Raw genomic sequence first — 22,394 nt, forward strand, 5'->3', positions numbered from 1 at the left:
AACAAAGCCTCCATGTCACCCATGGAATAATATGCCAACAAACAGTGCAAGATTTTTTTGATGACTCAAAAAAAAAAGAAAAAGAAAAAAAGAAAAACTAGCTTCCTACACTTCTCACTAAGCACGTGCAAATATAAACACAGAGCCTTCCATGGTTAAGGATCTGCAGCCCTGAAGCTGAACAGATCTTGACATTAGTATTATTTGGCCTCCTCCAACAAGTCAACATCTGCATCAGAACCTAGTTCTTCCAACACTGATGATCATCCTGATATTCTGTCAAGATTCAAGTTAGCCTGATGTCTCACCGCTTATCTATAATGCTACAACACATGATAATGTTAGGCACCATCCAGCAATCATCATCATCATCATTATACTTGGGTTATCAAGAGAGAAGCAGGATTTTGATGAGTGTTAACATGCTCATTCAGGTCACAAAACAAAAGCAATCTGTGAATGTTAAAACAAAGAAATTTTAATGTTCTGGGTGACATATACTATGTAGGTGGGCCTGCAATGATTATGTCTGCATTGAACATGTAGAGACTATTTTTCTTGTCATGATTCTCTAAACAATACAATCAAACAACTATTTACATAGCTTTTACAATGCATGAGGTATTAAAAGTCATCTAGAGATGATTTACACAGTATACTGGAGGATATGCATAGGTTACATGCAAATATGCCATATAACAAAGGACTTGGCATCTGTGGATTTAGGGAGTGCTGGAACCAATCCCCTGCAATATATTGGGGGATAACTGTATTTAAAAAATTGAAACTACTTAAGGCTTTATCCCATGTTTACATTCATAGGGTCTATCTCCCAAGTGAGTTCTTTCAAGTTTCTGAAATTAAAGTACTGAATGTTTTCCAACATTCCATACATTTAGAGAGTATCTTTCCAGTGAGTCCTTTTATGTCTATGCAAGGAACGGAGAGAACTCAATGCTTTCCCACATTCCTTACATTCATACAGCTTCTCTCCAGTGTGAGTTTTTTCATGTCCTCGAAGGAAACGGGAACGAGTGAAGGCTTTACCACATTGCAGACATTCATAGGGCTTCTCTCCCGTGTGAATTCTTTCATGTCGTAGAAGGCAAGTGAGCCAAGAGAATGCTTTCCCACATTCCTTACATTCATACGGCTTCTCTCCAGAGTGAATCCTTTCATGGACTTTTAAGTTACTGAAATGACTGAAGGCTTTCCTACATGTTTTACACTCATAAGGTTTTTCTACTGTGTGGGTCCTTTTATGTTGAGAAAGGTATTTGAAACAACTGAATGCTTTCCCACATTCCTTACACTCATATGGCTTCTCTCCAGTGTGAGTTGTCTCATGATTTTGAAAGGAAGAGAGATCACTAAAGGCTTTCCCACATTTACATTTATAGGGTTTCACTCCAGTGTGAGTTGTTTCATGTCTTCGAAGGGAACCGGCAAGACTGAAGGCTTTACCACATTGTTTACATTGATAGGGTTTCTCTCCAGTGTGAGTCCTTTCATGTCTTTGAAATAAACTGGGACAACCAAAGGCTTTCCCACATATCTTGCATTTCTGGGGTCCATCTCCTGTGTGTGTTATCATGTGACTTCGAAAGCTCGAGCTATGAGATAACACTTTCCCACACTGCTTACATTCATAGGGTTTCTCTCCAGTGTGAGTAGTTTCATGATTTCGAACTGAACTAGGACAATCAAAGCCTTTCCCACATATCTTACATTTATGTGGTCCATCTCCAGTGTGCCTTATCATGTGTCTTCGAAAGCTTGTGTGATGATAAAACGTTTTCCCACATTGCTTACACGCATAGGGTTGTTCTCCCGTGTGAGTCCTTTCATGTAGTCGAGTGTAATAGTAACAGCTGAAGGCTTTCCCACATTGTGTACATTTATAGGGTTTTTCTCCGGTGTGAGTTCTTTCATGTCTTAGATAGGTACTGTAATCAGGGAAGGCTTTGGAACACTGCTTACATTCATACGCTTTCTCTCCCGTGTGGATTCTTTCATGTCTTAGATAGGAACTGTAAAAAGGAAAGGCTTTAGAACACTGCTTACATTCATATGGTTTCTCTCCAGTGTGAGTTCTTTCGTGCAAATGAAATAAACTGGGCCAAACAAAGGCTTTCCCACACAACTTACATTTATAAGGTCCATCTCCATGGTGTGCCGCCATGTGTCTTCGGAGGTTTCCAAGAGAACTAAAGGTTTTTGTACATTCTTTACAATCGAAGGGTTTCCTTCCGGCGGGGGGCCTTTCATGTGTCTGAAAGGAGTGCTGATGACTGATGGCTTTCCCACGTTGTTTATGCGTATATGGCTTCTCTCCATATTCCTGATGCTCACATGATTTGTGTCCAGTGTCAACTCTGATGTTGCAATTAAGAGATGAATGACCCAAGATGACTTCTCCACACTCACTGCTGTCACATGGATTTACTCGAGGAGTGTTCTTGTTCACAATACTATCTGGAATCTGGCCAAAAGTTTCTCCATATTGACTGTCATCTTTAATTTCACATGTATGACTTCTGTAACAAATATGAAATATATTACTAAAGGTTTGTTTATAAGTGATTTTCTATGTATTGAAGTACTAGACTTACATTTGTAACATTATCATGCAAAGTACAGGCTTCATCCCCCGTTTGAATGTGAAGTGACGGTGCTGTGTAAGATGGTCCTATCACAGCTATTAGCAAAACAGTGATATTCACATGGACATTCTTTCTTTCTTTTTTTTTTTTTTTTTTTGAGACGGAGTTTCACTGTTGTTGCCCAGGCTGGAGTGCAATGGCACAGTCTCAGCTCACTGCAACCTCTGCCTCTCGGGTTCAAGCAATTCTCCTGCCTCAGCCTCCTAAGTAGCTAGGATTACAGGCATGCACCACTACGCCCGGCTAATTTTGTATTTTTAGTAGAGACAGGGTTTCTCCATGTTGGCCAGGCTGGTCTCGAACTCCTAACCTCAGGTGATCCACCCGCCTTGACCTCCCAAAGTGCTGGGATTACAGGCGTGAGCCACCGCTCCTGGCCCACATGGAGATTCTTCATACTATTTCCAAGGGAACTATTTTGCAAAGACTGAATAGCTATGTCACATTTAACTATATGTTCCTGGGAAAAAAATTTTTTTATAGAGATGGGGATCTCACTATGTTGCCCAGGCTGATCTCAAACTCCTAGGCTCAAGTAATCCTCCCACCTTGGCCTCCCAAAGTGCTGGGATTACATGTGTGAGCCACTGTGCTTGGTCAGAAAAAGGATTATTAGAATGAATAAATTTAAGCTGGGCTTGTTCATTTTCTCTGCTTGTTTTTAAAATTTTCTTATCATTCTATGAACCACTGCAGGGATATAGCTTTCTTTTGTGAGTGCAAATTACCTTAGATTTCTCCTGGGATTTTGGCACTGATCTCCAATGTTCTGGTCCTCGCATTTCATTTCTAAAAGGTAGACCCAGGAAAATCACTAAAAATGTTTACGAAATTATAGAAAAACTCTAAGATTTTACGTGTACTGCAATCATGCATGATTCATTCACCAAAGTACACGTGACTCTTCAACAACACAGGTTTGAACTGCACAGCTCCACTTATACATGAATGTTCTTCAGTCTCTGCTACCCCTGGGACAGGACTAACCCCTCCCCTTCCTCAGCCCACTCAGTGTGAAGACAACAAGGGTGAAAACCTTTATGAGGATCTACTTGCACTTAATGAATAGTAAATATAGTTTCTCTTCTTTTTTTTAATAATCCAATATCAAATTTATTTTTTTTATTATGCTTTAAGTTCTAGGGTATATGTGCACAACATGCAGGTTTGTTACATATGTATACATGCACCATGTTGGTGTGTTTTTCTTTTTTTTTGAGATAGAGTCTCATTCTGTCACTGAGGCTGGAGAGCAGTGGCGCGATCTCAGCTCACTGCAAGCTCTGCCTCCTGGGTTCACGCCATTCTCCTGCCTCAGCCTTCCGAGTAGCTGGGACTACAGGTGTCCGCCACCACAGCTAATTTTTTTTGTATTTTTAGTAGAGACGGAGTTTCACCATGTTAGCCAGGATGGTCTCGATCTCCTGACCTCGTGATCCACCCACCTCGGCCTCCCAAAGTGCTGGGATTACAGGCATGAGCCACCACACCCGGCCAATTTCTCTTCTTATGATTCTCATCAACATTTTCCTTCCCAAGCTCACTTTATTGTGACAGTACAGTATGTAATACATATGACATACAATATATGGATTAATCTAATGCTTATGTTATTGATAAGTGGGCCAGTCAACAATAGGTTATTAGTAGTTAAGTTGTGAGGGACAAAAAAATTTATTAGAGGATGTAACACTGTTTGAGGGGCTGACACCTCTAAACCCTGTGTTGTTCAAGGGTCAACCATATCCCCTTTCCATATTTCAAATCATGAACAGCGTTGATGACCAGGAAACAAATGTCTCTAATTGACTAAGTGAAGAGATGATGTCATCCTTACCTATACAGTCCAGGTTCCTAATGGTTTCCTGCATGACATTTCTGTAGAGACTCTTCTGTGATGGACCCAGCAAAGCCCACTCCTCTTGTGTGAAGTTCACAGCCACATCTTCAAAGGCCACTGAGTCCTGAAACATCCCACATGTGCAGAGGAGGAAGGTTGAGATGGACAGCACTGAGAATCCATACTCACTGCATAAACTTTGCATGATGCTGTGGTTTCCAAGCATTTATTCAATGACATAGTAAACCCACTCTTATTCTGTCTACACTCACTTTTTCCCACAAAGCCATTGTGATGCTTTAGTTGAATGTGTTTGGTAAAGTAACAGTCCAATAGGAACCTGCCTCTTGTTGGTGAGTTAAGTGAGTGAGTCTTATGGCCTGTGTCACCCGGATGTCTATTTCTACAGCAGTCTGTGTAGTTCTTGTCATGACAAAGTACAACTACCTATTGTGTAGACGAGTTACCACTCCCAGTCCTGAAACTGCATATCCTGACAAACGCTCTTTTGCAAACTTGGACCTTTCATGGTGTCTAGGCACCGGATTAAGGAAGGGGTCCCACTAACGTAACTAATAACAGAGGCTAAGTGTGCCTAAACTGTTTATGCAAAATATAGGGGCCAGGCATGGTGACTCAGGCCTGCAATCCCACCACTTTGGGGGGCCAAAGTGGAAGGATCACTTAAGAACAGGAGTTTAGGACCAGCATGGGTAACATAGTGAGCCCTTCTCTCAACAAAAAATAAAACTAGGTCTGACTCAGTGGCTCATGCCTATAATCCCAGCACTTTGGGAGGCCAAGACAGGCGGATCACTTAAGCCCAGGAGTTCGAGACCAGCCTGGGCAACATGGTGAGACCTTGTCTCTACAAAAAATACAAAAAAAAATAGCAAGACGTGGTGGTGCATGCCTGTAGTCCCAGCTACCCAGGATGCTGAGGTGAGAGGATCACCCAAGCCCAGGAGGTTGGGGCTGCAGTGAGCCGTGATCATGCCACTGTACTCCAGCCTAAGCAATAGAGTAAGATCGTGTCTCAAAAAATATAATAAAAGTAAAAAAGAAAAAAGAAAAAATACATATATATATATATATAATTTTTTTTTTTTAACTTAACTCCTATTCCGCCTCTGAGAGTTTGGAAGTTTGTTACGTGGTCAGCAGAGAGAGAATACCTGTTAGCCACAGCACCAGTTAGAATGCTTGTGCTCTCCAAAACTCATGCTGAAACTTCATCCTCAATATGACAATAATGAAATGTGGGGCTTTAAGACTCGATTGGATCTTGAGGGTTTGGACCTCAGGAATGTACTAATCCATTCATAGATTAATGGCTTAATGAATAAATGGGGTATCTCAGGAGTAGGCCTAGTGTCCTTATGAGAAGAGGAAGAGACCTGAATTAACACTGGGCCCCTGGCCATTCGATACCCTGTGCCACCTAGGGACTCTGCAGAGTCCCCACCAGCAAGGAGGCTCTTACCAGATGCTAAGCCTTGACCTCGGGCTTCTCAGTCTCCAGAAGTACAAAAAAACAGTGTTTTTTTTTTTTAATAAATTACCCAGGCTCAGGTAATCCTGTTATAAGTAACAAAAAACAGACTAAGACAGTTATGAAGAAACACTCTGGACACTGGATCGCTACTGAGGGACCCTAGTAGCTAACGTTTCACGTGTTTGGTTGCAACTTGTTACATGGGATATTTAGCCCATCCTATGCAATTACACTAAGAGAGAACATTTGGAAACTGGCAACTGGTTTCCACTAGACCAAATGTAGTTAAGCATGACAAAAGACTAATAAAAAATACCTCACTATCTCAATGGAAAAATTACAAATTTTTCATTGGATAATGACAAAGGAGGAAAGACGGGGAAAGATTGCACATGTTCTAAGAAAAACCTCTCATGATTATCTATAATATTTCCTAAATTCCTAAAGAGACTTTTAGCAGTCAACAAAGATTATATTACCAAACCTAATAAAAGTCACAAATGTCTGAAAAGGTTAAAAACCTAACCGGCAGGGTGTGGTGGCTCACGAGTGTAATCCCAGCACTTCGGGAGGCTGAGGGGGGCGGATCAAAAGGTCAGGAGATCAAGACCATCCTGGCCAACATGGTGAAACCCCGTCTCTACTAAAAATACAAAAAAAAATTAGCTGGGTGTGGTGGTGCACCTGTCATCCCAGCTACTCAGGAGGCTGAGGCAGGAGAATCGCTTGAACCTGGAAGGCAGATACTGCAATGAGCCAAGATCATGCCACTGCACTCCAGCCTGGAGACAGAGTGAGACTCCATCTCAAAACAAACAAACAAACAAAAAACAATAACAACAAAAAAAGAAACCACCCAAAAAAACCTTCCAACCAAGAAAGTTACAGCTTTCCAAAAACAGATAAAGGATTTTGAAACTATAATATTCGGCATCCTATACCATTAACAGGGAGATAAACAAACAGAAAAAGGAAAGCAAAAAATGGTCGAAAAGCTTTGTGGAGTTTTTATTTGTCCTTGGCCCAATCCCTCCTCACATCAGAGCCAGTTTTGAAGACAGCAGACCAAGTTTTCAATGTGGATCCCTAGAGACAGCAGATCAGGTCTTACTTGCAAATTACTGCCTTTGTATTTTCCAACTGGTATGAGGACTATCCAAAGGTCTGAAACAGGCTCTCTTTTCTTTTTTTCTTTTTTCTTTTTTTTTTTTTTGAGACAGAGTCTCGCTCTGTCGCCCAGGCTGGAGTTCAGTGGCGTGATCTCGGCTCACTGCAAACTCTGCCTCCCGGGTTCCCACCATTCTCCTGCCTCAGCCTCCCAAGTAGCTGGGACTACAGGTGCCCACCACCACGACCAGCTAATTTTTTTGTATTTTTAGTAGAGACGGGGTTTCACCGTGTTAGCCAGGATGGTCTTGATCTCCTGACCTCATAATCTGCCCGGCTTGGCCTCCCAAAGTACTGGGGTTGCAGGCGTGAACCACTGCACCCTGCCAAGGCTCTCTTCCATTTCATCAGTGATGGAACCCAATCAGGGTCAAACATGGCAAGAACTGCTTCAAAATGTTGCAAAATACACAGAAAACCTTCAACCACTTGGAACAACAGATTACGGTTAAGACAAACAGCAGACCTACTAACTCTTGGGAAGAAAAGCTGGAGATAAAATTTCCTTCAGAAATTAGGGTACTGAAAAGCACGCACGTATATTATGGCATACTTTTCTTATATTACCTGATCTAATTTGTTTGAAATAATACTAGCAATGTATTGGGTAGTAACAGCTTCCAATAGGGCAAATGGATAACAGTGATGTTATATGGGATGGGAGGAAGGAATTTGGAACAGTAAGTACTACCGGCACTACTCCCAAAGCCAGTACAGCATTATTTGAAACTGAAGGTCCATTAGTTATAAATGGTATACTATAAACTATAGGGAATTCACTAATAAAACTTAAGAAACAAGTAGACTTACTATACTAATAGAAGCAAGCAAATAGAATCATATAGAATGCTCAGTTAAAATGAAAGCAGAAAAAGTGGAGAAGTTGAAAAAACAGTCAAGAATAGAAAACAATTAACATATGTACATATTAATCCAATTATGTCAATACCACTTTGAATGTGTATTATCTCCATATACCAGTTAAAAAGACATGGACTGGCTGAATAGAATAAAAAAAACAAGGCTGGAAGGGCACAGTGGCTCATGCCTGTAATCCCAGCATTTTGGAATGCTGAGGTGGGCGCATTGCTTGAGGCCAGGAGTTTAAGACCAGCCTGTCCAACATGATGAAACCCCGTCTCTACTAAAAATACAAAAAAATTAGCCAGGCGTGGCAGTACATGCCTATAATGTCAGCTACTTGGGAGGCTGAGGCATGAGAATCACTTGAACCCGGGAGGCAGAGGCTGCAGTGAGCCGAGATTGTGCCACCTCATTTCAGCCTGGGCAACAGAGCAAGACTTTGTCTCAAAACAAACAAACAAACAAACAAACAAACAAAAACAAATAAAACAAGGCCCAGCAATGTGTACATGAAAACCATTTTAAACTGAAAGATACAAATACATTACATATAAAGGTATGGAGGAATATATGCCATTCTAGCCCTAATCAAAAGAAATATGGACTAGCTATTTTAAATTTAGATAAATCAGGTTTTAGGTCAAGGAAAGATACAAGGGATGCAGAAATTTCATAAAGATAAAGAAGTCAGTTATACAAGAAGACATAATAATCCTTAATATCTATGCTCATAAAACAAATCATCAAAATACATAAGGCAAAACTTATAAAACCACATGGCAAAATACACATGTACTAGATGGCTTCCTAGTACCCACTGGCTTTCAATGTGTGCTAACCTCTTCTTTCTGGGATCTCTAAATAATACATAGTTTCTGTTATTTCTTGCACTTTGTTGAGTTGCTTCCTCTGTGTCTTACCTGACCAATATACCTGAATCTAATTTCTATCCAGTCAGGGCTTTCTTTGTAAGATTATTTTGGCAGTGGCTATCTTGGTAGTAATAAAAGAAAAACTGGTCAGACAATGGGCCATAAGGTGTCTACCAGGAAAAACAAGTTTCCTCTAAGACGGAAACTTGGTCACTGGTCTGATATTTAGGCATTAGGTCACCTTGTACTATCCTACAAGTTACGTTTGGAAGGCTTTCAAATTAACCTGTTTGGGGAGGTCTTATGATCCAGGGCTTACATCTTGTCCCTGAGTAAAGAATCTTTTTTTTTTTTTTTTCCTTTGAGACAGAGTTTTGCACTTGTTGCCCAGGCTGGAGTGCAATGGCATGATCTTGGCTCACTGCAACCTCTGTCTCCTGGGTTCAAGTGATTCTTCTGTCTTAGCCTCCCGAGTAGCTGGGATTACAGGCCTGTGCCATCATGCCCAGCTAATTTTGTATTTTTAGTAGAGACAGGGTTTCACCATGTTGGTCAGGGTGGTCTCGAACTCCCGACCTCAGGTGATCCGCCTGCCTCGGCCTCCCAACGTGCTGAGATTACAAGTGTGAGCCACCGTGCCTGGCCGTTTTCTTACGTAAGAAAATAAAGTTTTAAAAAAAAAACAAAAAAACAAAAAACAAAATAAAGTAGGTCCCAAAGGAAGGGACTGAGAAATTCAACTCTGAAAATTAAGAAGAGTTGTGCGTGACTTACGCCTGTCATCCCAATACTCTGGGAGGTTGGAGTGGGAGGACTGCTTGAGTTTGAGAACAGCCTAGGCAACATGGCAAAACCTCATCTCTACAAAAAATTTAAAAATTAGCCAGGGATGGTAGCATGTGCCTGTAGTTCCAGCTACATAGGAGACTAAGGCAGGAGGATTGTTTGAGCCCAGGAATCTGAGGCTGTGGTGAGCCATGATCCCAGAACTGCACTCCAGCCTGGGTGACAGTGCAAGACCCTGACTTAAAAATTAATTAATTAATTAATTAATGAGAAAATGGCTGAAAATTATTTCACAGTAGATGAAAGGCCATATAGAAAAAATGCTCAACACCAATGTTAATCAGTAAAAAGCAACATCTAATCACATGAAGATAAATCTTTATAAGGAATAAACACACATGCACACATGGTCTGCCAGTTAATCCATACATGCCAACAGATTTTCCTAGCACATTTAAATTTATCCATAATCTACAACCCAGCACATTTCCCCCCATATGTGCAAAATGTATAAAATGTTAGCATTTGGGGACAAAAACAAAGATGACATTGTCAACAAAGTCCAACAAAAATGAAGCGATTCAAGTCCTATGAGCTGTGGAATATGAGAGTGAAGTGGGTGATCCACACCTCAGGCAGCAGCATGAATCAAACAGACTGAGGCAAAGAAACTAAAAAAAAAACCTTCTGGGCATGGTGGCTCATGTCTTTAATCCTAGCACTTTGGGAGGCTGAGGCGGGCAGATCACCTGAGGTCAGGAGTTCGAGACCAGCCTGACCAATATGGAGAAACCCTGTCTCTACTAAAAATACAAAATTAGCCAGGCGTGGTGGTGCATGCCTGTAATCGCAGCTTCTCGGGAGGCTGAGGCAGGAGAATCGCTTGAACCGGGGAGGCAGAGGTTGCGGTGAGCCGAGATCACGCCATTGCACTCCAGCCTGGGCAATAACAAGAGCAAAACTCTGTCTCAAAAAAACAAAAAAACCTTTTCAGCATCATATTAATGGAATATTAAGTGTAATATTAATTAACTGAAAACTCAGAAGAGAGAAAACTATGCATCTGGATTCATACATGATAAACATATACTGAATAACAGTCAGTCAGTTTAAGGCTCTGACCTGTGGTGCATCTGACTTCTGATAACAAAGGTGTGCCGTTCACTGAACACCAACCAATTCTCCAGCAATAACTGGATGTCCAATAGTTCAATTCTTATACCACCCAGAATTAACACAGATCCCATAAGTTTCTTGCTAGAGGGCTCAGTCCCACAACAGGCCCCCACTGCAGATGTCATTTGTAAGCCCCAGGAACTAACCTTTTAACCAACTGTGTATAAATACAACAGCACCATCCTCTGGTTCAATAACTGGCTAAAGGCCAGGCGCAGTGGCTCACGCCTGTAATCCCAGCATTTTGAGAGGCCGAGGCAGGTGGATCACCTGAGGTCAGGAATTTGAGACCTGCCTGGCCAACATGGAGAAACCCCACCTCTACTAAAAATGCAAAATTAGCCATGCATGGTGGCGCATGCCTGTAATCCCAGCTACTCGGGAGGCTGAGACAGGAGAATCGTTTGAACCCATGAGGCAGAGGTTGCGATGAGCTGAGATCATGCCATTGCACTCCAGCTTGGGTAACAAGAGTGAAACTCCGTCTCAAAAAAAAAAAAAAAATTCGCTAAAACAACTCATGAAACTCAGCAAAACACTAGTAACTTAAGGTTACTAGTTTGTTATAAAGGATTTCTCAACAACAGCCAAATGGAAAAGAGGTATTCAGCAAGGGAAACGGCAGGGATAGGTGAAGCTTTCTCTTTTTTTTTTTTTTTTGAGACGGAGTCTCGTTCTGTCGCCCAGGCTGGAGTGCAGTGGCGTGATCTCGGCTCACTGCAAGCTCCGCCTCCCGGGCTCACGCCATTCTCCTGCCTCAGCCTCCCGAGCAGCCGGGACTACAGGTGCCCGCCACCACACCCAGCTAATTTTTTTGTATTTTTAGTAGAGACGGGGTTTCCCCGTGTTAGCCGGGATGGTCTCGATCTCCTGACCTCGTGATCTGCCCGCCTCGGCCTCCCAATGTGCTGGGATTACAGGCATGAGCCACCGCACCCGGCAAAGCTTTCCCTCTTGACACCACCTTCCTAGCAAATCGACGTGTTCACCAACCTGGAAGCTGTCCCAATGTCTTTGTTCAATAAATTTTATACAACTTAATTTCTAGCCTCCCTCCATTTCCTGGGGTCAGAAGATGGGGCTTAAAGTTCCAGTCCTGTCATCATGTGTTTGCTCTTTCAGGTCACCAGTCCCCATCCTCAAGTTAGTTACCTAGTGACCTCATGCTGAGTCACCTCATTAGCATAACTTCACCTAAGGTCTGACAAGAGCTTGCTGGGAATAACAAAACACATTCCCATCATTCGGAAAAATCCAAGGAGTTTAGGACTACTTTGCCAGGACCTAGAAATAATGACCAAGGCTGGGTGCAGTCGCTCACGCCTGTAATCCCAGCACTTTGGGAGGCTGAGGTGGGCAGATCATGAGGTCAAGATATCAAGACCATCCTGGCCAACATGGTGAAACCCCGTCTCTAATAAAAATACAAAAATTAGTTGGGCATGGTGGCACGCGCCTGTAGTCCCAGCTACTCGGGAGACTGAGGCAGGAGAATAGCTAGAATTCAGGAGGCGGAGGTTGCAGCGAGCTGAGATTGCGCCACTGTACTCCAGCCTAGCGACAGAGTGAGACTCCATCTCAAAAAAAGAAAAAAAAAAAAAAAAAAGAAACAATGACCAAATATTTTTTAGGCTGGGCACGGTGACTCACTCCTGTATTCTCAGTACTTTGGGAGGCCGAGGTAGGAGAATTATCTGAGGTCAGGAGTTCAAGACCAGCCTGGGCAACATGGCGAAACTCTGTCTCTACAAAAAATACAAAAATTGGCTGGGCATGGTGGCGCACACTTGTAGTTCCAGCTACTTGGGGGGCTGAGGCAAAAAGATTGTGTGAGCCTAGGAGATGGAGGTAGCAGTGAGCCAAGATCATGCCACTGCACTTCAGCGTAGATGGCAGAACAAGACTCTGTTTCAAAAATAAAAAAAGACCAAATATTTTTAAAAATTATATCACAGACCTAAATAAACTCTCAGATTCATAAACCCTTCGTCCAGCAGGCAGAACCAAAAGGTGTCTTTCTCTAAGTCAGCCCCAACAGACTTTTAAATTTGTACAATACTCTGATTAAACAAACACAGTGAATGTAAAACCAGACTTCTAATAATGTTGAATTTAACCCCAGCTCTGTAATCCTGGTTAATAGCTAGAATTAAATAAATCACCTCAGGCCAGGTGAGGTGGCTCACATCTGTAATCTCAGTACTTAGGGAGGCCGAGGCAGCCGGATCACTTGAGCCCACAAGTTCAAGACCAGCCTGGGCAACATGGTGAAACCCCATCTCTACGAAAAATACAAAAACTAGCCGGGCCTAGTGGTGCATGCCTGCATTCCCAGCTACTTGGGAGGCTGAGGTGGAAGGATTGCTTGAGGCTGGGAGGCGAGGTGGAGTTTTGCAGTAAGTTGAGATCATGCCACTGCACTCCAGCCTGGGAAACAGAGTGAGACTCTGTCTCAAAAAAAAAAAAAGAAAGAAAGAAAAGAAATCACCTCAGTCTTCTACCACCTAAGTCCTATGCGTTCTGAACAAGCAGCTGAATGCAATGTGACACCCTCCACATTGCTTCGACTATGCCCCCCTTTTTAACCTGTAGCAAGACCAAAACCCCCACCAAATCCCCACTTTTGCCTCAGAAATGATTAGCTGAACAATTTTGTCTTCACCAACCAGCCTGCACAAAATTAATGTAGAGCAAACTTTCCTTAAGTTTCTTTCCCTCCTGCTGAACTTAGTCTGAGCCAGCACACAATTCCTCCTATTTATTTATTTATTTTGAGATGGAGTCTTGCTCTGTCACCCAGGCTGGAGTGCAGTGGCACGATCTCAGCTCACTGCAACCTCCACCTCCCAGGTTCAAGCGATTCTCCTGTCTCAGCCTCCTGAGTAGCTGGGACTACAGGCGTGTGCCACCACACTTGGGTAATTTTTGTATTTTTTAGTAGAGATGGGGTTTTGCCATGATGGCCAGGCTGGTCTTGAACTCTTGACCTCAGGTGATCCACCCACCTCAGCCTCCCAAAGTGCTGGGATTACAGGCGTGAGCCATGCGCCTGGCCACAATCCCTCCTTTTTAACCTCTCCTAAGAACTGACTGAAGTCAAGGTGAAACATTCTGTGATGTAGGATCTGATTTTCACCTTCCATCTTACTCTCTCTCCCACCTTCTTTCTAATATTGTTTGCTCTTCACATTGAAAAGCAATTTTCTGGCTGGGTGTGGTGGCTTATTCCTGTAACCCCACCACTTTGGGAGGCCAAGGCGGGCTGATCACTTGAGGTCAGGAGTTCGAGACCAGCCTGGCCAACATGGTGAAACCCCATCTCCACTAAAAATACAAAAATTAGCTGAGCATGGTGGCGGTCGCCTGTAATCCCAGCTCATCAGGAGGCTGAGGCAGGAGAATCACTTGAACCTGGGAGGCAGAGGTTGCAGTGAGCTGAGATCGCGCCACTGCACTCCAGCCTGGGAAACAGAGCGAGACTCCATCTCAAAAAAAAAAAAAAAAAAAAAAGGAAAGCAATTTTCTGCCTAAACTTTGAGATCCTTGTAGATCTTATAGTTGGTAGTTTTCTCCTTTTGCAATATGCTTTTAGAATGAAGTCACTTCTTGCCCAAATCCAGATTTATTTTACCTGAGAATGTCTAGCAACAGCCCCACAACAGTAACAAAGACAACCTCAGACAAGGCATCCCCCAAAATGTCTCTGCCTGTGGATCTCCAACTTTCCAGTGCTCTGTAGCTTCTCTCAGTATAAAGGGCTCCTCCCACGTTTGGAATGAACAGGTTGGGACACCTGCCAGGGAGGTTCCCCAGGAAGAACCAACTCAACTGGGTCTTCAATGACCTCCCTTTGCAGGCTTCAGATTGACCTTAGCTCAGAGTCAGTGGCCTCAGGCTTCTCCACCCCAGTCAAGGCTACTCACTTACCCTTACATGCCTTACATGGGTATTAAAAAAAAAAAAAATACCCATGTGTGATGAATCCAGTAAAATCACTCCAATCCAGCGTTTATGTTTATAGGAGGGAAGAAAACTACAACGCATCTATATTTTATAGCTCAATAGAAAAAGCACAAGTATCTATCCGTTTCAGAAAACAAATGTCATTAATTTATCATTTTCCATAATAATAAATCATTTAGTAAATGAATAATGATATTTGAGTTCTTTAGCTGTTGGAAAGTCCTTTCCCACAGAATTTAGCATTAGTCTGCCAAGTCCACATAACAGGAACAGAGTAGTTATCCACTGTCTCAAATTCTCCACTCGACAAAGGAGAGGAACAAACATTTTGGTAAATCTTTATAATTCATCAATATATCCACCACACTTTCTTGCAAAAATGTATTCATTTTTCTGCAGTCATAAAGGAAAAGAATTTTTCCCAATTTCTTTTCACTGCTAGGCCCTGAAATTCCATTTGAAATCGTCCAATAAAAAAACAGACCTGAGGCTGGGCGCGGTGGCTCACTCCTATAATCCCAGCACTTTGGGAGGCCAAGGCAGGTGGATCACTTGAGGTCAGGAGTTCGAGACCAGCCTGGCCAATATGGTGAAACCTTGTCTCTACTAAAAATACAAAAAAATTTAGTTGGGCGTGGTAGCATACGTCTGTAATCCTAGCTACTCAGGAGGTTGAGGTGGGAGGATTGCTTGAACCCAGGAGGTTGAGGCTGCAGTGAGCCAAGATCGCGCCACTGCACTCCAGCCTGGGTGACAGAGCGAGACTCCGTCTCAAAAAAAAGTAAATAAAAGTTTAAAAAAGAAATAAAATATAGGACTAAATATGTAATTAGTTTTCTGAAACCTAACTTGTTCTTGCCTCTATGAACATACTTTACCTTCTTTATTAAGCTCTAATGATAAAATGCATTTTGCAGTTAATAAAAAGCTGAAATGAGTGAACAAATCTTTTCAAGATGACAAATGCAGGGAGGGGCTGACTGGAACACAGACAAATCTGACTCAAGTGTCAATTCAGGTCCTCTTATCACTTGGGACATCTCCCACCCCCATGCTGCTCACTGAACTGCTGAGTAATTACCCTCCAAGGAGAAACTCCCTCAATACCGCCAACCAGCTGGCTCACCAGCCATGTGTCCCCCGGGAATGGAAACTGGGGTTGGGGAAGAAAAGCTGAATGTCTTACGGGCTTTGCTTTTTGAGGAACAGTTTACCAGGGAACTCCTCCCAACCCACGCATCCAGCTGCTCCCCTATAAGGTCCCACCCCCCACCTCAGGCTGTCCTCTGGGAGGAGTGACTCAAAGCTGATATTCACTAGACACTACAAAAGACTTAGCAGCTATGAGCATCTTGGAGCAGCCCCAAACAGTTCTGTAACCCAGGAGCAGGACACCATAGAGGGTGGGCTGAGGACAGATCACCCTGTGCCATTTGCAAAGAGGAACCTCGACTGAAAATATTCGGGTATCTCTGTGTAGACAAGATAAAGGACAGCCACACATGCACTTTTTTTTTTTTTTTTCCCAAGACGGAGTTTTGTTCCTGTTGCCCAGGCTGGAGTGCAATGGCGTGATCTCGGCTCACCGTAACCTCTGCCTCCCGGGTTCAAGCGATTCTCCTGCCTCAGCCTCCCAAGTAGCTGGGATTACAGGCATGTGCCACCACCCCGGCTAATTTTGTATTTTTAGTAGAGACGGAGTTTCTCCATGTTGGTCAGGCTGGTCTCCAACTCCCGACCTCAGGTGATCCGCCCGCCTTGGCCTCCCAAAGTGCTGGGATTACAGGTGTGCACCACCGCGCCCAGCTTTTATTTTTTTTTTTTTACACTGGAGTCAAGTGGTTATTCTTAGCTTCCTCACATATGAAATGTTCACAAACACAAAACACATATTTTAGAAAGAGCCACACATTGCTATGTGAAAAGAAAGTGACAATTAAAATAATGCCTCTGTTTGAAATATTGCCTGAGGAACAAAGAGTTCATAAAGTTGCTGGGAATTGATGAGAGAGCCTGGGGAAGGCTCTGAAAACCAAGAGATTTGCTGCCAGCCCTAGGAGGAGTTAGGATGAGGGGATAGGGTGGTGGATTTGAGACCCTGCTGCCCACATCTTTGGAAGACTGGGAGGGTAACCGGTCACCATTGGGAAGAAAGAAGGGACTGGGGAACCCACAGATCACAGCTCCTCTTCCAAAGCACAAAGCCCACACACACGAGTCTGGATTCTGCCTGGTGACCCTCCGTTGTCACCGTGCAGCGTCCTCACCGGGTGGAACTGCGAGCCAGGCTGGAGGCGAGATTGCAGTTAGATATTAACCAGGTGCCCTCAGCCCCGCTGCCTCACGGGGCCGCCTCCCTGATAGTCAGGTCACAGCAGACGCTGACCGCCGGCTTCCTCATCGTGCCTGGTGATAAGATCTCTGAGAGTTGCTCAAGAATTGCCTGAGTTCTTTCTCGGACCCTGAATTGCAGCGGAAAGGCTGGCGCCAAGCAGGCTGAAGACCCCACGAGGGAACCCACTCAGCAGAATGCGGTTTCTCCCAGGAGTCACCCCTCACTTCCCCACCAACCAGCGACCCCACACCCCGGCCGCCCCTGTCCACACCTCTAAACACCCCATCCCCAAACCTCTCAGGGAGGCGGATCTGGGGTGTCCTCCCCTCTCTCCCATTAAACTGTTTCTGCTGCAGCCTTCGGCGTCTCGGTGCAGTGACTCCGGCCGCGAACCTGTGCCGGTTACAACCGCACAATCTCGGGAGACGCGGAGCTGCGGGCGCGGAGCTGCCCAGAGAGGGCGCCGCGGCCGGGGCCGCAGTGGCCGCGCAGGGACCGGACAGGACGCCCGGGGTCCCGGCTGCCGCCCCAGCCCCATCTTGAGGCCCAGGGGACCAAGGGCAGAGCTGCGCCAGGGGCACTCGGGTTTGCAGACCCCGGAGTCGCCCAGGGCGAGGCCCGGGTCCCCTCACGGTGGGTTCCGGCCGGTTCCAACCTGCCCCTTCTTTGCCTCGGGACGTCGGGCCCCGCACACTCACCATTTCCCGGCTTCCAGGTGTCCGGGTGTCCTCCTTAAAAGCCAGCGTCCAGTGTGGGTCCCAGCGCGACAGACGCTGATACAGACCTTCCAGGGCGTCTCTTTCTCAGCGACAGAGCCAGGACTCAGAGCGCAGGGGCGTGGAGAAGACTCCGCGGGCTCTTTGAACGTCGCACCCTCCTCCCTGCAGCGTGCCTGATTGACAGTTCTCACAACCTCCGCCCCCTCGGCCCTGATTGGATAGTGCTCCAGGTCCCGCCCCTTGGTGGCTGATTGACAGAAGAAGCGATCTCACAGTGCTGAGTGGAGCCGGATGAACAGGTTCCAGACACGACCCTTGGCAAGGCGGGCTTCCTCCCAACGCAGTGACCTGACCCCTCCCGAAGTGACGTTTGCATTTTAGAATTTCCTGATTGTACTCAGTGGGTTCTTCCTGCTTTTTCCTCCTGGACAGGGACTCACAAGTGTGTGCAGGGAATTCCAGGCTCCCTGTCCAGTGGAGCCATTCCCGGACCTCGTAGCAGGAGGGGAGCCCGGGGCACACAGGCCACCCTGCAGCAGGAGGGAGGGCCTGATGTCCTCCAGGGATCAGGAATTTGGGATGCGGCTGTTGGTGACGTGGCCAAGCCTTTCCCTCACCTTATCTCTCAATCTACTCATTTTCAGCCCAGAAGATAAAAACATGACAACAAAATAAAATAGTTGAGTATGTGGAAAAACTGGAATTATATGGCAGCAATATTTCATAAAGAATGAAAAGAGAAGAAAAGCAAAAACTTGAACAAGCTCAGAGAAGCAGCCTACTGCACTCACAGTTCACAAGCAGACCCCCTTTCAGGAGGTCAAACATATCCCCAAGCTGGGAAGCCAGGCAATGATTCCTAAAGTGGAGCCCAGGGGTGGATCAGAAGCTGGTGATAAGGGAGGGACAACTAAGAATTTAACTCTGAGATCTCAAAATACCTGTCCCCTCTGCACAGCGTGGAAATGCTCCCTCCTTATGCCATTAAATGTTAATAAATTAAACGCTCCAATCAAAAGCCAAGACATCACACTTTGAATTTGAAAACATTAGCCTTTCTCCATATGTTTATGAAGTAAAAATACTAGACTTAAAAGCGTTATGGCCGGGCGCGGTGGCTCACGCCTGTAATCCCAGCACTTTGGGAGGCCAAGGCGGGTGGATCACCTGAGGTCGGGAGTTTGAGACCAGCCTGACAAACATGATGAAACCCCGTTTCTACTAAAAATACAAAATTAGCCGGGTGTGGTGGCACGCTCCTGTAATCCCGGCTACTCAGGAAGCTGAGGCAGGAGTATCGCTTGAACCCGGCAGGCAGAGGTTGCAGTGAGCCGACATCACACCACTGCACTCCAGCCTGGGCAACAGAGCGAGGAAAAAAAAAACTCCATCTCAAAAAAAAAAAAAAAAAAAAAAAAAGCTTTTTGAACTAGAAGCTGGTACCCATGGCTAAATAGAAAGGAGCTGAACATGAGATGTCAGTAGATGAAATGAAATCTTCAATCAGCTTCTAGAAACTATAGCATTTTCTGCTGGGACAAATGGGCATGTTTAGAAAATGAATGAAAAAAATGACGTCTGAGTATAACTAATGCATAAATGATAGTTTCCTTAAAAAGAATAAACACACACACACACACACACACACACACACACACACACACTCCCACAGTCTATTATGCTAAAAACTGCTCTCTGAAGGATAAACTACTATTTTATAAATGCTCCACCCCTCACTCCTCACATTAACTGCTCCTGGAACAATGTTCTATTTATTTGTTTCCATACATATTAAAAGAGGGCACAATGTATCAAACTAACTGATTGTCAGGGGTTTATATACAGATTCTGTATATTTTTACAAGTGGCAACAAGTAAGTACTTGATTTCTGCAATGATTTAAATACATATAAAAGCTTCCAGACAAAAATAGCTGTTCGCATTACCATGATGAAGGAAAAATCAACAATGGTGAGACCCACACCCCCTCCCCCAAAGAAAGTATAAAAGAAATCCTAAGAGAAGCTAGAAAGCCCAAAATTTGTATGTGCAAGTTTAAACACAATATAGAAAGTATTGCTGTTAGTTTCCTCACAGTCAGTTCTATGGCAACATCATGCTTTTCTGAGTTAGGATGTTTATTTCTGAGGTTTTTTTTTTGTTTGTTTGTTTGTTTTTTTCTGAGATGGAGTTTTGCTCTTGTTGCCCAGACTGAAGTGCAATGGCGCAGTCTCGGCTCACCGCAACCTCTGCCTCCGGGTTCAAGTGATTCTCCCACCTCAGCCTCCTGAGTAGCTGGGATTGCAGGCATGCGCCACCACATCTGGCTAATTTTGTATTTTTAGTAGAGACAGGGTTTCTCCATATTGGTCAGGCTGGTCTCGAACTCCTGACCTCAGGTGATCTGCCCGCCTCGGCCACCCAAACTACTGGGATGACAGTCGTGAGCCACTGCACTCAGCTATTTCTGAGTTTTTTAAAAGAAAACGAAACACAACTCCTTCCCCAACCCTCTGTCACAAAGATATCCTCTAATATCTGCTGCTAAATGTACCATTTCAGTGTGAGTTAACTTTATGTGAGTTAACTAATGCATGCAATAAGGAACTCAGTTCGTGTTTCTGAAGGTCAATATTCAACTTCCTTAGTAGCTTGTTGAAAAGATTTTCCCCTTTAATTTATCTTGGCCTATTTGTTGAAAATTAATTAACTATCCATGAAGAGTGTCTTAGTCCGTTTGTGCTGCTATAATGAAATACTGCCAAGTGGGCAATTTATAAAGAATATCAATTAGTTTTCTCGTAGTTCTGGATGCTGGGAATTCCAAGGTAAAGGTGCCGGCACCTAGGGAGGGCCTTCTTACTGCATCTTCTGGAGGGAAGGAACACTGCATCCTCACAGGGCAGAAGACAGAAGGGCAAGAGGGGGGCGAGCCCCATCCATCAAATCCTTTATAGTGGCATTAGTCTATTCATGAGGGCTCTGCCAAAAGACTAAAAGTCTCCACCTCCCAAAATTGTGGTGCTGGGGATTGAGTTCTAACCCATGAATTTTGAGGGGACAAAAACATTCAAATGATAGCAAAGGGGGTTATTTCCAGACTCTCGATTCTGTCATATTGATTTAATTCTGACATCTTCCCAGTAAGTCTGGCTACTACACTACCTTGACCTGATGATGGAGAGCCCCACCCCATTCCTGACAGTCATGCATGACACATGACTGTCATGCACAGATAGAAACGGTCCTAAAGCCACAGGAAGATCTCCTAGACACCTCCTTGGATGACTATAATTTTGAGAAGGCCTCTCAACACAATTGTAGGGAAAACATAGTAACTGGTTTTGTCATAATTTCTCCACATGAAACAATTGAGGCATACTCTTTACTCACTGTAAAATCAGCCTGAGCCTCTAGCTCATTGCTCTTACTAGATCTCGCATGTTGGCAAAGGGGAAACTGCCACCGTTGACACTGATTCCAGATATGCTTTGGGAGTCTTTTTTGCCATTGGCACAATCTGAAAATCCTTTGCATTTACAACTTGTTCTGGTACACCCATTGCCAATGAACATACATAACTGGGGCACTATTAGAGGTTGTTCACCTCTCTACTAAAATGGCTATTGTTCACTGTCTAGCCCATACTAAGGAGACTTCCACTACATCTCTGGGCATTAAAAGACTGCTAAACAGGGCGGGGCGCAATGGCTCATGCCTGTAATCCCAACACTTTGGGAAGCCAAGGCAGGTGGATCACCTGTGGTTGAGAATTCAAGACCAACCTGGCCAACATGGAGAAACCCCATTTCTACCAAAAATACAAAGTTAGCTGGCATGCCGGTGCATGCCTGTAATCCCAGCTACTTGGGAGGCTGAGGCAGGAGAATCACTTGAACCTGGGAGGCGGAGGATGCGGTGAGCTGAGATCGCACCATTGCACTCCAGCCTGGGCAATAAGAGTGAAACTCCATCTCAAAAACAAAACAAAGCAAAAAAAGACTGCTAAACAGGAAACCAAAAATGGCACCTTATCTCTGCTGAATTCACAAACCTGCCTTCATCCTTGATTTATATTATCAAGTAAAAGCTCAATAATCGGAAAAACATCAATAGATACAAAGGGGAGACAACTATTGCACAGATTATACATTAGGCCAATCACACTGTAGCTCCTTTCTTTTGATGTTTTGCCTTGTGCTAATCTTCCACTGGATTGGACATAGATGCAAATGATGGACAGTTAATGGTCTAAAAGGCAACTGGCTCTGTCTCCCTTGGCATGCACAAAATTTCTGACCCAATTATTTCCCACTGCGCTACTTGTAAACTTGCCCAATTGCTGGATGAAACCAGCATACCTCAGAGAATCCTCCAATGCCATGCTGCCCCTCACAGTATTCCAAATGGATTAGCTTCTCTCCAGCTTGAGGCCATTCCCATTGTTTGGTGGTTGTCTGCATGTTTAATGGATGGGCTCAGTGCTGTACAGCTACACATGCTCATGTATGAAT

General features: G+C 44.2%; 1 protein-coding gene across 1 annotated transcript; it reads right to left on the reverse strand.

The window, feature by feature from the left end:
- Nucleotides 1–456: 456 nt before the first annotated feature.
- Nucleotides 457–18,439, reverse strand: ZNF823 (zinc finger protein 823). The gene is made up of 4 exons (XM_024238174.3): nt 17,860–18,439; nt 4,501–4,627; nt 3,392–3,452; nt 457–2,537 (listed from the first exon to the last, which is right to left on the reverse strand). Exons 1-4 carry the CDS (start codon nt 17,860–17,862, stop codon nt 896–898), a joined length of 1,833 nt encoding a protein of 610 aa, XP_024093942.1. The 5' UTR covers nt 17,863–18,439; the 3' UTR covers nt 457–895.
- Between the last annotated feature and the right edge of the window lie 3,955 nt (nt 18,440–22,394).

The sequence above is a fragment of the Pongo abelii genome, chromosome 20, assembly GCF_028885655.2.
Source record: "Pongo abelii isolate AG06213 chromosome 20, NHGRI_mPonAbe1-v2.0_pri, whole genome shotgun sequence".
Taxonomy (NCBI): Eukaryota; Metazoa; Chordata; class Mammalia; order Primates; family Hominidae; genus Pongo; species Pongo abelii.

What these genes read in the sequence shown, in the direction of transcription:
- ZNF823 (XM_024238174.3), bottom strand. An exon ending in TAGGAACCTGGACTGTATAG is followed by an intron (nt 3,453 to 4,500) that starts GTAAGGATGACA and finishes TCTACCTTTTAG; the next exon opens with AAATGAAATGCGAGGACCAG. An exon ending in AATCCCAGGAGAAATCTAAG is followed by an intron (nt 2,538 to 3,391) that starts GTAATTTGCACT and finishes TATTTGTTACAG; the next exon opens with AAGTCATACATGTGAAATTA.